Source organism: Panthera uncia (genome assembly GCF_023721935.1).
Source record: "Panthera uncia isolate 11264 chromosome A3 unlocalized genomic scaffold, Puncia_PCG_1.0 HiC_scaffold_11, whole genome shotgun sequence".
NCBI lineage: Eukaryota > Metazoa > Chordata > Mammalia > Carnivora > Felidae > Panthera > Panthera uncia.
Window position 1 is genome coordinate 17,185,061 of NW_026057578.1, and position 13,317 is coordinate 17,198,377.

At 43.4% G+C, this 13,317-nt stretch overlaps 1 protein-coding gene across 1 annotated transcript in view; it reads left to right on the forward strand.

The window, feature by feature from the left end:
- Positions 1-13,317, forward strand: part of PTPRT (protein tyrosine phosphatase receptor type T) — a 632,313-nt gene that overhangs the window by 59,983 nt on the left and 559,013 nt on the right. Inside the window, exon 4 of the mRNA XM_049650393.1 lies at positions 3,206-3,321. Within this exon, the coding sequence (XP_049506350.1) occupies positions 3,206-3,321 (116 nt within the window). The remainder of the gene's footprint in view (positions 1-3,205; positions 3,322-13,317) is intronic.

The following is a 13,317-nucleotide window of genomic DNA, read 5'->3' on the forward strand; positions in this document are numbered from 1 at the left end:
ATATATATATGTGTGTGTATGTGTGTATATATATATATATATATATATATATATATATATGTTTTAGAGCACAAGCTAGGGAGAAGGGGAGAGAGAGAGAGACAGAGAGAGAGAGAGACAGAGAGAGAGAGAATATCTCAAGCAGGCTCCATGCTGAGTATGGGTTGCCTTGCCATGGGGATTGATCTCACAACTGTGAGATCATGACCTGAGCTGAAATCAAGGGTCAGATGCTTAACTGACTGAGCCACCCAGGTGCCCCCAAAATTCAGTCAAGATTTTAGAATGAGAGAGGTCACATAATACCTGGATTTCTTACTTGGGTTGACAAACTGGACACTTGGCTGTTGTCAGCCAAGTACTCTGGAATGGCCTTCATCTGCTGGATTTAAGTAACAGCTGCCTCCTTTTAAGGGGTCGTGGAACTTTATCCATTTTCCTTAGTCCCCTCCACTCCTTATTGCCTCCTTAGTGCTAAGGCTGATGTCAGATACCCATTATTATTGTGTGTGTAACGTTGTTGTTCTTACGTAGAGAGAAATCTTTACTCAAGTCTCTGTCAAAAGTGGGGAAGTGAATGATGGGGCAAGGAGGTGGTGTTTTGTTTTTGTTTGGTTTTATGACTGAGCTACTTCATTCATTTATGTAAGTGGCTCCTGTAGGTGCGTGGGTTCAACATCTGCCGTAAACCGTCAGTGTTTCACCAGAATATTAACACTAGGGGCTATTAAGCCTCTGAACTCTCTACCATTAAACCTAGAAGGGAAGCAGGAAGAGGGATTGAAGACGAAGAAATCCAGACAAAAGGTCTTCTGCCAAGAAGCTGGGAGTCAGAAGCAAGCAGGGGACATTGATCCAGAGAAGATCCATTTCTGATTGCAGAAGTCCCAGACGTTAAACCATTTGCCCAATGTCCCCAAGGGCATGGAGAGACATCCCTTTGTAAAACCCAGCACAGAGCCTCCCAACATTGGAGTTAAAGCTCTTCTCCCTCCCTGCGCAGAGTGGATGTTCCTTTCCCTTTAAACCTGTGGCATAAATGGGCTTACCAGGTTTACTCTCAGTCCCACTTGAAGAATCGACTTGAACTGATAGTTCCAAAAATAACTTGATAAAATTATACAGGAAAGCAAAAAGGAAACAATTTCAGACAATCAAAGCAGCATGACATTTGTCAGGTTGACTAGATGCAGGAATCTTCAATTCTGAGAAGCCCACAAAGACAGATCTTCCTGGGCCTTCAGTTTTTGACACCACTTTAGCAGTGGGGTCCTGAGGGTGGCCCGAGGGGGTCTCTGAGCTGTTGTCATTTGTTTAGAAGCCCGAGCAGAAGGTGTGTGTTTTCACACAGCAAGTCTGCCTCTTCATGCCGAGGGCTTTTGGTTTTGCTGAGCTCTATACCTGGTGACACAGGTTGGTGGAGCAGGTAGTGTGTAGCATGAAGGCTGTGGGGACAAATGGCAAGGAAGGGGGGTGGGAATCACTTGTGATAAGATATTCGGGAGCAGTGAGAGGAACCTAGAGAATCAGCACGGCCTGGCCTGCAAGCCCTGCCTCTGGTCTCTGGGGTCCGGGTGACACTGTGGACTTCTCATTGCCCAGGAAGCTGGACATCACGCTAGTTAAATGTTGACTTTGGGGCCAAAATTTGGACTTAATTCTGTTTCTGTCTCTTATTAACGCTACGTAGCTTTGGGCAAATTAAACTTGTTGGGCTTTGATTTCTGCCTCTGAGAGGGAAATAATAATGTCTACTTTATAGGAATGTTACAAAGTTAAATTAGATGAAACACGTAAAGCATTTATCACAGTGCCTGCCATTATAGGAGCTTTAGATAAGTGACATGATTGTTATTATTTGTCTCTCTGGGTATTTGACTCTCTCTGAAAAGATGACCAAAGGCCCTTGTTGAACCTTCTTGATCCTCTTAACAACTGTTCATTTGGTCCCATTGTGGGGTAGTTGATGTCCATTTCATCATTGATTTGGTTGATGTGTTAGGGGGTCCTTGGCACTTTTTTAAAAAGTTTGTTTTGAGGGAGAGAGAGAATCCCAAGCAGGCTCCACGCAGCACAGAGCCCGACATGGGGCTCATTCCCATGAACCGTGAGATCACGACCTGAGCCAAAACCAAGAGTCGGACGCTTGACCGACGGAGCCACCCAGGCCCCCCAGTGGGATCCTTGGCACCTTTGTGCCTCAGTGACGAAATTCTACTTCTAGACATTGATTATCAGCCCACTCATCTTTGGAGAGTTCAAATAGGCAAGAACCTGACTCCTCAAACAAGGAAAGAGATGAATCCATTAGCCCAACATAAAACTGCTTAATTCTGGAATTGATTGCTCACAGACCATGTGAGTTTCATTTGAAAGTCCCTTTTCCTGTTATGCCGAGTCCCCAGAGTAAATGACCCACCTCCCTCCCATCCTTAGGAGACACTCTAGTTCAGAGTTAAGAGTGTAGACTCTGCTTGTTTCTCGAGTTCTTGGTGCCTCAGTTCACTCACTATAAGACGAAGATGATCCACCACCAACTGCTTTCAGTTCAGTGAGTTACTATGTGTGCACATGGCACACAGCACCGACTGCTTAGCAGTCGTGAATGATGACTACTGTTTTTCTCCTCCACCTGTGTCCCTCCTTTGCTCTGCCCTCCCTGTGATGTGCATCATCAATGCCATCACCAAGGCCAGGCACCTGGGTCTCAGGTTCAAAGTGCTTTGCTTAAGCTTTCTTCATTTTGCTCACTCAGGCTACAGGGAGGAATTATCTATGCTGAATCCTCTCCATGTGCCCGCCTCCATTTTCTTCTTCCAAACATGCCAGTATTGCCCAGAAGCTAATATTAAGGATTTTGAAGCTCTCAGAGACCTGGATTCATGTCTTAGCTCCCTCACTTTCTGGCTCTCTGTGCCAAACTATAACCCCTCAGAGCCTTAATTTTCTGATCTGTGAAATGAGATACTACTCATCTCAGGGTATTGGTGAGGTTTAAGCGAGGTGATCCTGTAAAACTCTTAGAACAAACAGTAGCTGACTCATAGTAAGTGATCAAACAGCAGTATCTCCTTATTGCACCAGGCCACTTTCTAGGTGCAGGTTCCACCCTGCTGAGCGCTCATCTTGCATGGCCATCCACGGATGGGGAAGTGGCGCAGGCTGTTGAATTGAGTCCTCATATGCTGTTTGGTTTCTCTCCTAGGAAAAGCACCTCACTTTCTGCGGCTCCAGAATGTCGAGGTGAATGTGGGGCAGAATGCCACGTTTCAGTGCATCGCTGGTGGGAAGTGGTCTCAGCATGACAAACTTTGGCTCCAGGTAAGAATGGGAGTGGCCCCCTGTGTACACCTGCCCATCCCTTGGTAAGGGAAGAAAGTGTGTGCTGTGATGAAGGGCTTGGTGGGTGAGAGGAGGGGATATTTTTTATTTACCTCTGCTCCTTAGATGATACTCTGCATCCATGATCTTGTTAGATCTTAACTCTAATTCTGTTTTGTGGGCACCAGGATACCCATTTTACAGAAGGAGCAGGCGATACCACAAACATAAAAGTGACAGAACTAGAATTTGCAACTATGACCTTTCTAAGCTGGCCTCTAACAGACTTTGTCCATTAAGCCCAGAGACGCAGGGCTAAGACAAACTCAGTACTTTAGATTCTGGGTATGTGGAATCCTAAAATCTTGGGTGGAGGGAACCTAGCTGCTACTCAGTGGTCCACCAGATTCCTATTTGTTCCTCCACAGCCTTCTGGTGAAGTCTTACAAAATCACCCTTTACCAGAATATTTCGCTAAATGAGCAAAGCCATCTCTTCTTTGGCTGAATGAGTCCATCAGGAACGTCTGCTGGAAATTTGTTCTGAGTTTGAATCTGTCCCACTCGTAGGTCTGCTCGTTAGCCTTACTTTCAAAGCAAGATAAAAGAGAATCTCTTTTAGTGGAGGTAGGGGAAAGGATGGGACCTAGAATTAGACACAGATTGTTACAGCATCAGAGATACTCCCACGGATGCTGATGTAGAAATACCAAGGGCTAAGGCAGCACAGAGAGTCAAACTGCTGTTCAGTGAGTAGCCACCAGGCACATGCGGCTGTTGAACAGATTTTGGTTTTGTTTTTTATTTTCTATTTATTTGTTTTTAAATGTTTATTTTTGAGAGACCACGTGCCAGCAGGGGAGGAACAGAGAGACAGGGGCAGAGGATTCGAAGCAGGCTCCATGCTATCAGTGCAGAGCCCCACACAGGGCTCGAGCTCACAAACCATGGGATCATTACCTGAGCTGAAGTAGGATGCTCAACCGACTGAGGCACCCCGGTGCCCTTGTTTTATTTTTTATTTTAAACAGATTCATTGAGGTATAATGGAGATACAGAATTTAAAGTGTGTAATTTAATACATTTTCACATGTGTGTATATATGTGGAACTTTGATCACAATCAAGGTACTAGACATGGCCATCATGCTCAAAGTTTCCTCGTTCCCATTTGTAATCCCTGCTTTCTGCCTTCTTCACTCTTATCTGTCTCCAGGCAATCACTGATCCACGTTCTGTCACTAAACAGTTGATTCTGAAACTATATGGGTTTGAACTGGGTGGGTTCAATTATACATGGATTTTTTTCCGATAAATACAGTATAGTATTGTAAATGTATTTTCACCTCCTTATGATTTTCTTTTCTCTAGTTTCCTTTATTGTAGGAATGCAGTCTATAATATAGCATACAGAACATGTGTTTATTGGCTGTTTTATCAGTGAAGTTTCTGGTCAACGTAGGCTATTAGAAGTTTAGTTTTGGGGGAGACAAAAGTCATACATGGATTTTTGTATGTGTAGGGGTTCAATGCTACTAACCCACATTGTTGAAGGGTCAAGTGTATATTAATTTACATGTTCTAGAATTTTCTATAAACGGAATCACACAGTATGTACTCTTTTTTCGCTCAACATAATTATTTTGAGATTCATCTCTGATATTGTGTATGTATATAGTTTATTTAAAAACTTTTCTTTGTGAAGTAATATTCCATTGTGTGAGGATACCATAGTTGCTTTATATATTCATCTGCTGATGATATGTGGGTTGTTCAAATACTGGTTATTTAAAAATAAGTTGCTGTGAACATTTGTGACTTGAATGGACTTAGGGGCATATGCTTCCATTTCTCTTGGGTAGAAGTGGAATGGCTGGGTCATATGGTGGATGTGTAACTTCCTAAAGAACTGCTTAGCTCTTTTCCTATATGGTTGTGCCATTTTTCACTCCCATCAGCAGTGTATGGGAGCTATAGTTGCTTACCAATATCCTTACCACCACTTGGTATGATCAGTCTTTCTGGTTTTAGCCATTTGAATAAGTGTGTAGTGTTACTTCACTGTGATTCTAGTTTTCCTTTCCCTCATGACCAAGAATGTTGAACATCTCTTCATGTGCCCATTTGCTTCCATTTGTATGTCTTCTTTGGTGCAGTGCCCGTTTAAGTATTGTGCTCATTTATTATTGGTTTGTTTGCTTATTATTGCATTTTGGTAGTTCTTTCTATATTCAGAATACAAATTCTTTGTCAGATACATGGTTTGCAAATGTTTTCTATGTGTGGCTTGTCTTTCTATTGTCTTAACAGTAGCATTGGAGGAATAGTTTTTAAATTCAGATGAAATCAGGGGTGCCTGGGTGGCTCAGTCGGTTGAGTGTCTGACTTTGGCCTCAGGTCATGCTCTCACGGTTTGTGGGTTCGAGCCCCGTGTTGATCTCTGTGCTGACATCTCAGAGCCTGGAGCCTTCTTCAGATTCTGTGTCTTCCTCTCTGTCTCTCCCTCCCCTGCTTGTGCTCTCTGTCAAAAAGGATAAATGTTTAAAAAACATTAAAAAAAATAAGTTCAGATGAAATCAAATTTATCATTTTTTTTCTTTTTTGGATCTTTTCTGGCATCATTTCTATGAAATGATCTTTGCCTAACCCCAGGTCACAATGATTTTTTTTTGTTTTCTTCTAGAAATTTTATAGTTTTAGCTTTTACATTTAAGTCTGTGATCCAGTTTAATTTTGCATATGGTGTGAGGTATGCATCAAAGTTTGTGTGTGTGTGTGTGTGTGTGTGTGTGTGCGCGCGCGCGCATTTGGATACCTCAGTTGTTGTGGCATCATTAGTTGAAAAGAACATTCTTTGCTGTACTGCTTTCATCCACATATGTGTGGGGCTCTTTCTGGGCTCTTCTGTTCCACTGATCTCTTTGTCTATACCACTGTCCCACTGACTTGGTTACTATAAGCTTTATAATGCGTTTTGAAACCAGGTATTGTTAGTCCTCCGGTTGTGTTTCATTTTCAGAGTGATTCTGGCTATTCCAGGTCTTTTGCATTACCATAGGACTTTTAGAATCACTTTGTCAACTTCTACAAAAAAAGCCTGTTGGGATTATGATGGGGATTGATTGCATTGAGTCTATAAATCACTTTTGGAGAGAACTGACATCTTAGCAATAATGACTTTTGTGAGTATGAACATGGTATATTTCTTCATTTATTGAAGATCTATAGTGATTTCATTCAGCAAGGTCTTGCAGTTTTCAGTGTATAGGTCTTACACATTTTTTTTTGGTCAGACTTATCCTTTTTGGTCTAAAAAGATCTCAATTTCTGACTTTTCACTGCTAGTGTATAGAAATACAATTGACTTTCGTATATTGATCTTGTATGCTAGAACCCTGTTAAACTTAAAACAGCTATTTACATTTAAATTAATCAAAATAAATACAATTCAGAACTTAGAAGTCCAGTCAAACTAGTCACATTTCAAGTGCACAGTAGCCACATGCATCTGGTGGCCACCATGTTGGGCGAGCAGAGACAGAACATTTGCAACATTGCAGAAAGTGTTACTGGAGAGCACAGCTCAAGCTCCAAGGAAACAGGGATGTTGTTTAGAAGAAACTAACTCCAGTTACCTCCACCTTCATTTATTGAAAGATCTCCATCACGTTTTCAGGCTGACTTAGCGTGAATGTTGGTCCCTAGCCCATTCGGAATCATCTCTGCACACTTTGATGGGATTTGATAGCATTGCTTCTCTTCTTGGATTTGAACCTATCTCCCACAGTTTGGAAAATCCCTGGGTGAAATTGCACCTCTAGGAGCTAACAGTTCTTTCTTGTTCCTTAGTGCAGTAGAATGAAAATAACAGTGGTGCCTGAACCTCCTGTTTCCTTGGGCTGCCTGCAGACCCCAAGAATCCTTATAAACTTCCATGTGTCACTTAAGTATTTAGTGCTAGTTACTCTTTCGATTGTAATTTGTATTAAGGTGCATCAGGCTCTCAAGAAGCTTTGTCATTTCAATGGCATTGCCCCAGTTGGGTCAGGAGACTGAAAAGGAACAATCACAGTATTCTCAGCACCTTTACTTAGCTTTTCCAATTATTTTATGATCATAATTGCTACATTTCTGAGTTGCACGTCCTAAATCTTGGGTTTGTCAGTGGAAGGGTGTTAGAATGTAATAGAAGTTTTGAAGAAAATAGAAACATATGGTGCGGAGCTCTTCCACACCTCATATACCTGCTTTTCAGTGTAAACCAAATCTTAAGTCACAGAATGTTTTTCAGGTGGCTTACAGTGGGACATAAAGCATGACAAGATATCATAAATTAAAAGTGAGGTGACACAAGATAGGAAAAGAAGACCTTGGAGCTGGTCATAATGTTAAAACTGCGTTTCTCCACATCTGTGGCTTACCGGTGGGTCACAATTGGAGGCCCCAGTACCACAGCCGCCAACGGAATAACTTGCCAGACATACAGTTCACGGTGTCCACAAGATAAACACAAACCAATTTCTCGGGAAAATTCTAACTTGTTCACACAGAAGCCGGATAGGAATTGTTCCCAGGAGTCCTCATAAAGAAAACAATGTGTGATATAAGGAACACCGTTCTCCACCACAGCCTTATTGAGGGCACACAAGTGACTTTCTCAGGCTTGTTTCCTATAATGGTGCTCTGTACAAGAGTAGTTTGGGGAGGTGGTCGAAGAGGCAGGGGTGGGCGTGGGCAGTGCAATATGACAAAGGTCCCCAATTCTCTGCTAAATCCATCTCCATCCTGGGATACTTTAAATATAGGTGGTGAGTGAAGAGATTCAGTAGCTATTCCTTTAAGGAAACCACTAGAAATACTGTCTCCCTCATCTATATTTCAGGAAATATTGGGAGGTAGATGGTTTATCCTCTGCTCGCTGGCAAATGTCTACTTGGCTGGTTAAGTCCAGGCTTGTATTCAGCAGTGTAGCTGGAAGTAAGTTAATGTCTTTGTACAAAATATGAGGCCCCTGTCATAACACCTGTCACTCAGGATGCCACTGTGTCCTGATCTAAGACAGGCTAAGGCAGTAGTGAATTTCTCATGATTTGGCTGCTTTGGATCTCTTCCAGCGCCTAGAGGAGTAGCAGCCTGCAGACTGGCCGGAGTTCTGTTCCACATATCAAGGCTGTTGTGACTCAGCCTGAGAATCTCCGAAGCAAGAGAAACAGGCATGTTGTGGCCAACAGTCTGCCTTTCAACAATGCTGTTTGCTTCTGTAGCTTCCAAGATATGCTGAGGAATCACTAAGCCACCAAAGATGGAAACATTTTTATCCACCAGTTTTCGGTCTGGGAAATAAAGCCAGTGACTTTGTTTCCGGAATAGTATGTCGGTGCCCCCTCTCTCTGGCAATGTTTGGGGAGTGGTCAGTGGACTCCTAGTGTGAGATAAATCCCTATCATCTGTGTAGCAGAGAATGCTTGCCTTCCTTTCTGTCCAGTGGGGCTCTCTAGCTTGCTTATCCTTAAGTGCTTTCTGATCATAAATTAATCAGTTAAAAAGGAAGACCAGCCCATACCCCTGTTTTACTCTCCCCTAGAAACTTTGTATGCTCTTTGGAAGCATATAAAGCTTTTGGTGCGGGCTTTCATGGAATTACATTGCAAGCTCTACCTAAGAATCAATGGACAGGACCTATGCGAAGCGTGTATCCCCCAGCCTAGAACAATGAGTCCCTCAGGGAAAAGGCTGATAAAGGCCGATCAAAGTTACAAACAAACTCCTCTTGTTTGGGACAGATTTCTCCTTGAGGAGAAGAATATAATGGCATGGCCTCTGGTGGAAGGGGCCTCATTTATAACTTGCTAATTTCTTAGGTGGTACATTGGCCTGAGGAATCCAAACTTAGAATTTTTAAGCATTTTTTAAACAAGTAGATGGTTTGCATTCTGCGTGGAATGTCTAGTAACCAAAGCAGCCTACAGTTCGGGGAGCCCTTTAAAAAAACAGAACAATTGGGACGCCTGGGTGGCTCCATCCATTAAGCATCCAACTCTTGAGTTTGGTTCAGATCATGATCTCATGGTTTGTGGGATCGAGCTCCATGTCAGGCTCTGTGCTGACAGTGCGGAACTTACTTGGGATTCTCTCTCTCCCTCTCTCTGCTCCTCCCGTTTGCGCATGTGCTCGCTGCCTCTCAAAATAAATGTTAAAAGAAATAAAGAACAGTGTTCAGGGTACAGCTAGGTGGAAGTGTGCTGACAGACTATCGGTGCATTGAAAATGTGCCTGGGTACATCTTTTCTGGAAACGAATTGGGCAATAGATAGCTAAAATCTTAAATGAACATACTCGTCCAAGAAGTAATTTACTTTTGGGAATTTACCTAAGAAAATAACCAGAGGCAGAAAAAAATTGATGTATTCGCGAGTATGTTCAAAAGGAAGAAACCTGAGAAAAACCTGAATGTCCAGCAAAAGGGACTGATTAGGTAAATGCTGGAATGGGGTCATTAAATAACAGATTATAGAAGTATATTTAATGCCATTTCCACTGTATGTATTTAAGTGAAAGGAGCAAGCTATAAAACAATATGCTTGGTATATTTTTATCAAAAAGTAAACATGTATGAATGCATATTTATGCACACATCTACATACCTATGTAAATATGCACATATTAACACTATAAGGCAAGTTATCAGGACATTCAGTAATTGATTGTGATGGTAGATTATGTATGCTTTGTATTTCCATCTTTTCTGTTTCCTCCAAATACTTTGAAATGAATATAGGTAACTAATACAAACAGAAAAAAGGGTAGGCACAGCAGAGTTTAGAAGCAGCAGTGCATCTTCCCCCAAGGGTAAACTTAGCCTCAGCTTCCCCCCACACGCTCATCACCACTAGATAGCCTTTATCCAAGAGGAGGTTGGAAATACCCCGTGTGTGTCAGCTGGTCTTTATGGAACGCTGTGCTCTACGGGACTCCGTGTGTGAACTTCTCGGGGCTCCACAGCAGGCCCTGTCAGCCCCACCACAGGGCTTGTTTCCAGGCCTCTCCACAAAGGATTTGCTTCCCCATGGGTTTGTACAACAAATAACATTTGACAAGTCCCAGAAATGAGGCCGTGAGTCCAAACGTTTGGAAGAGATCTCCGTAGGGGCAGCATGTGTATTTAGGCACATCACAGGCACTGGACCGGGAGCAGACCCTAATCTGGCAGGAAAAGGCTCTTGCCCTGTGAGCTCATCAGCTCAACAGCAGGCACGCCAGGGCTGATGAGATAAGCAGACATGTCAGTCCTTTCTGCAGCTGATTTTTCCAGTAAACTTGTTCCCCTGCTCCCTGAAGGGCTGCTGCTGGCCCAGGGCTGTGAGTGTGCTGGACCCAGCTCCTCCACGTCCTGCCCACACCTGCATCAGGTGTCCGTTCCATGTGGAACTGCTGTTGAAGACCTAGTGGCCACACAACAACTAGACAATGATGGAAAGTGAATGATAACACAACAGCTGACATGTGTAGTTGGTTACACGTATGATGGACTTAATTCTCATAGCCAGGCTTTCAGGGAGTTGCTTCTTTTAGCCCCGTTTTGTAGATGAGGAGGCTGTCTTTGAAGGGGGTCAGTGAAGTCCCGTAGGTCGTGAGCCGTGGAGGCAGGATGGGATTGTCAGTCTGTGTCACGATCTTTGGTCTTGAGCATCTTTTCCTGGTCACCTTGTAGACCCGACACTTATGTCACCATACCAGCCTTTCTTTCCATACAGGTGGCTTCCTATTAAAAAAAGATTCATTTATGTAGCACGTATTTACACACCTCTAATTGGTACTGTACTAGATACTTAAATAGGTCTGTGGTTCTCAAAATTACAAAAAAAAAATCAAAATGTAAGTCAAACCCTTAAGTCATACCCTTGGTTTTTTTGTTTTTTGTTTTTCAAATTGTTCCTGTTCATTCTTCTCCCCTTCGCTCTGTTTCCTCAGTATGATGTCTACACTTGTAGTGTGGCTTTCTTCAACTCCCACTTCTTCCCAGAAGTGGCCCTTGTGAAAGTCACCAGTGCTTTTCTTGTTGATGAAGCCAGTCATGGTGATGATGATGGTGATGATGCCTTCAACTTTTCTTTCAGTGTTTGATGATGCTGACTGCCCCCCCTTCAAGTTCCCTCGTGGTTCCATGAAATCATTTGCTGACAACCACGAAGGGTCTGAGAGTTTACCTTAATTGCAGGCTAACGAGTTAGCCTACACAGCTTCATAGATGCTGGCAGAAGATGTGAGACTCATGGGTCAGAGATCAAGGACTTTATTAGTCACCGCACCACATCACACAGCATGACCTTCATGTTTGCCCCACAGTCTCCCCCAACCCCTGCCAAGTCCAGTGAGAATGACATGGGGGTGGGTCCGGGTTGGGTTTACATACAGTGGGTCTGTGCCACTTTTTATTGTTAGCTTTATTAAGATCTAATTTATAAACCATAAAGAATACTAGCAAGTCTAGAATTCAGTGTTTTTTAGTGTATTCGCAGTCATGGCATGGTCATCCCATGCTTTTCTTTTCACCTGCAGGTGCCCTAGATCAAAAAATAGCTCCTTTAGGGCAACTCGGGATGAAATTCTAGCTGGGCTTTGGATCTACAGAAGGTTGCATGCTCTCAAATTCCTCTGCACCCAGTGCACCGACCCCTCCTCCCTCATCCTGTGCAACGCATCTCTGAGGATTGTAGCTAACTTGGACCTGGAAATCTCCCTTCATGCACTAACTCTGTCTTGTTCACTTCCTAATACCCTTTCCTCAGTGTCTTCCCTCAGCCTGTCCTCAGTTTATGCACTTGAGGATTTGGTCTCCGCTCATCCCGGCCCTAGGACGTGGGAGCTGAAGGAGGAGCCGGGAGCGAGCAGGACCTGCTTCGTAGAACTTAACCATCTGACAGACACAGACATGAAGCAACTAACACAGAGTTAAATATTTCGGTGTAAATGTGGCCAGGCTGTTGGGGAAGAGTGGGTCTGCTGGGTAGGGAGTCGGGGGGATCATGAGTATCTAAGAAGTGGCCTTTGATCAGAGTTCTGAGAGGGGAACTCGAAATAGTCAAAGGGAGATAGAGGCACCCAGGGAGGAGGCACTTGGGCTAGCCCTTCACCACCTGCCCATCCTCTTTGCTCAGGGCTCAACACTCCCTATGGGGCTTATGCCAGGACGCTCCTGACTCTCCAGGAACTCTGGACCCAGAGATTCACCCCAAATGAGCAGTCAGCCATGCGTGCATCGGGCCCATGGGAGGGCTTCAGCATAGCTAATCACAAATGATTTATGTCCACTTCTATTTCTTCTTTTAATAAAAAAAATCAAAAGCTATTGTTTAGAGACTGCCAGAGAGGTACAAATATGTTCTTAAGAGAATCAATGAGTCAGATTTTAGTGAGTTTCCAAATGTCATGCCATTGAAGCAGTAGGACTAGAAGTGAAAAGAATATTCATTACAAGTGAATTGTGAGAATTTCACTTAAATATTCCCTAGCCAGGAGATTTCTGGAACAATTAGAATAATTTTCAGCTGGAAATACTGGGCCTCATTTTCCGTGTGTGTGTGTGTGTGTGTGTGTGTGTGTGTGTGTGTGTGTGTGTGAGAGAGAGAGAGAGAGAGAGAGAGAGAGAGAGAGAGAAAGAGAGAAGCACAAAGCAGCTCAGAGAAGGCTTTCTGGACCCTGTATTAGAGTATCTCCTATAAAACAGCCATCACGTCTGTTGCACACAGCTCCCTTTTATTAAAGACCATACTGTGCCCACTTCCACCAATCACAAATCAATTACAAGCCTGCATGCTCTCTCTGAAATAATGACAGCCATTTTTGCAGGCTATGTCTTATCTCTCTGTGAAGGGAATAATGCCATGACATAGGAGCAGAGGGGAGGGGGAATTGCAAAATGATGAGGCCATTAGAGATGCCTCAGTAGCTCATAGAGTAGTGTGAAAACAGCAGATCGTCCGTGGCATCCGGTGTTT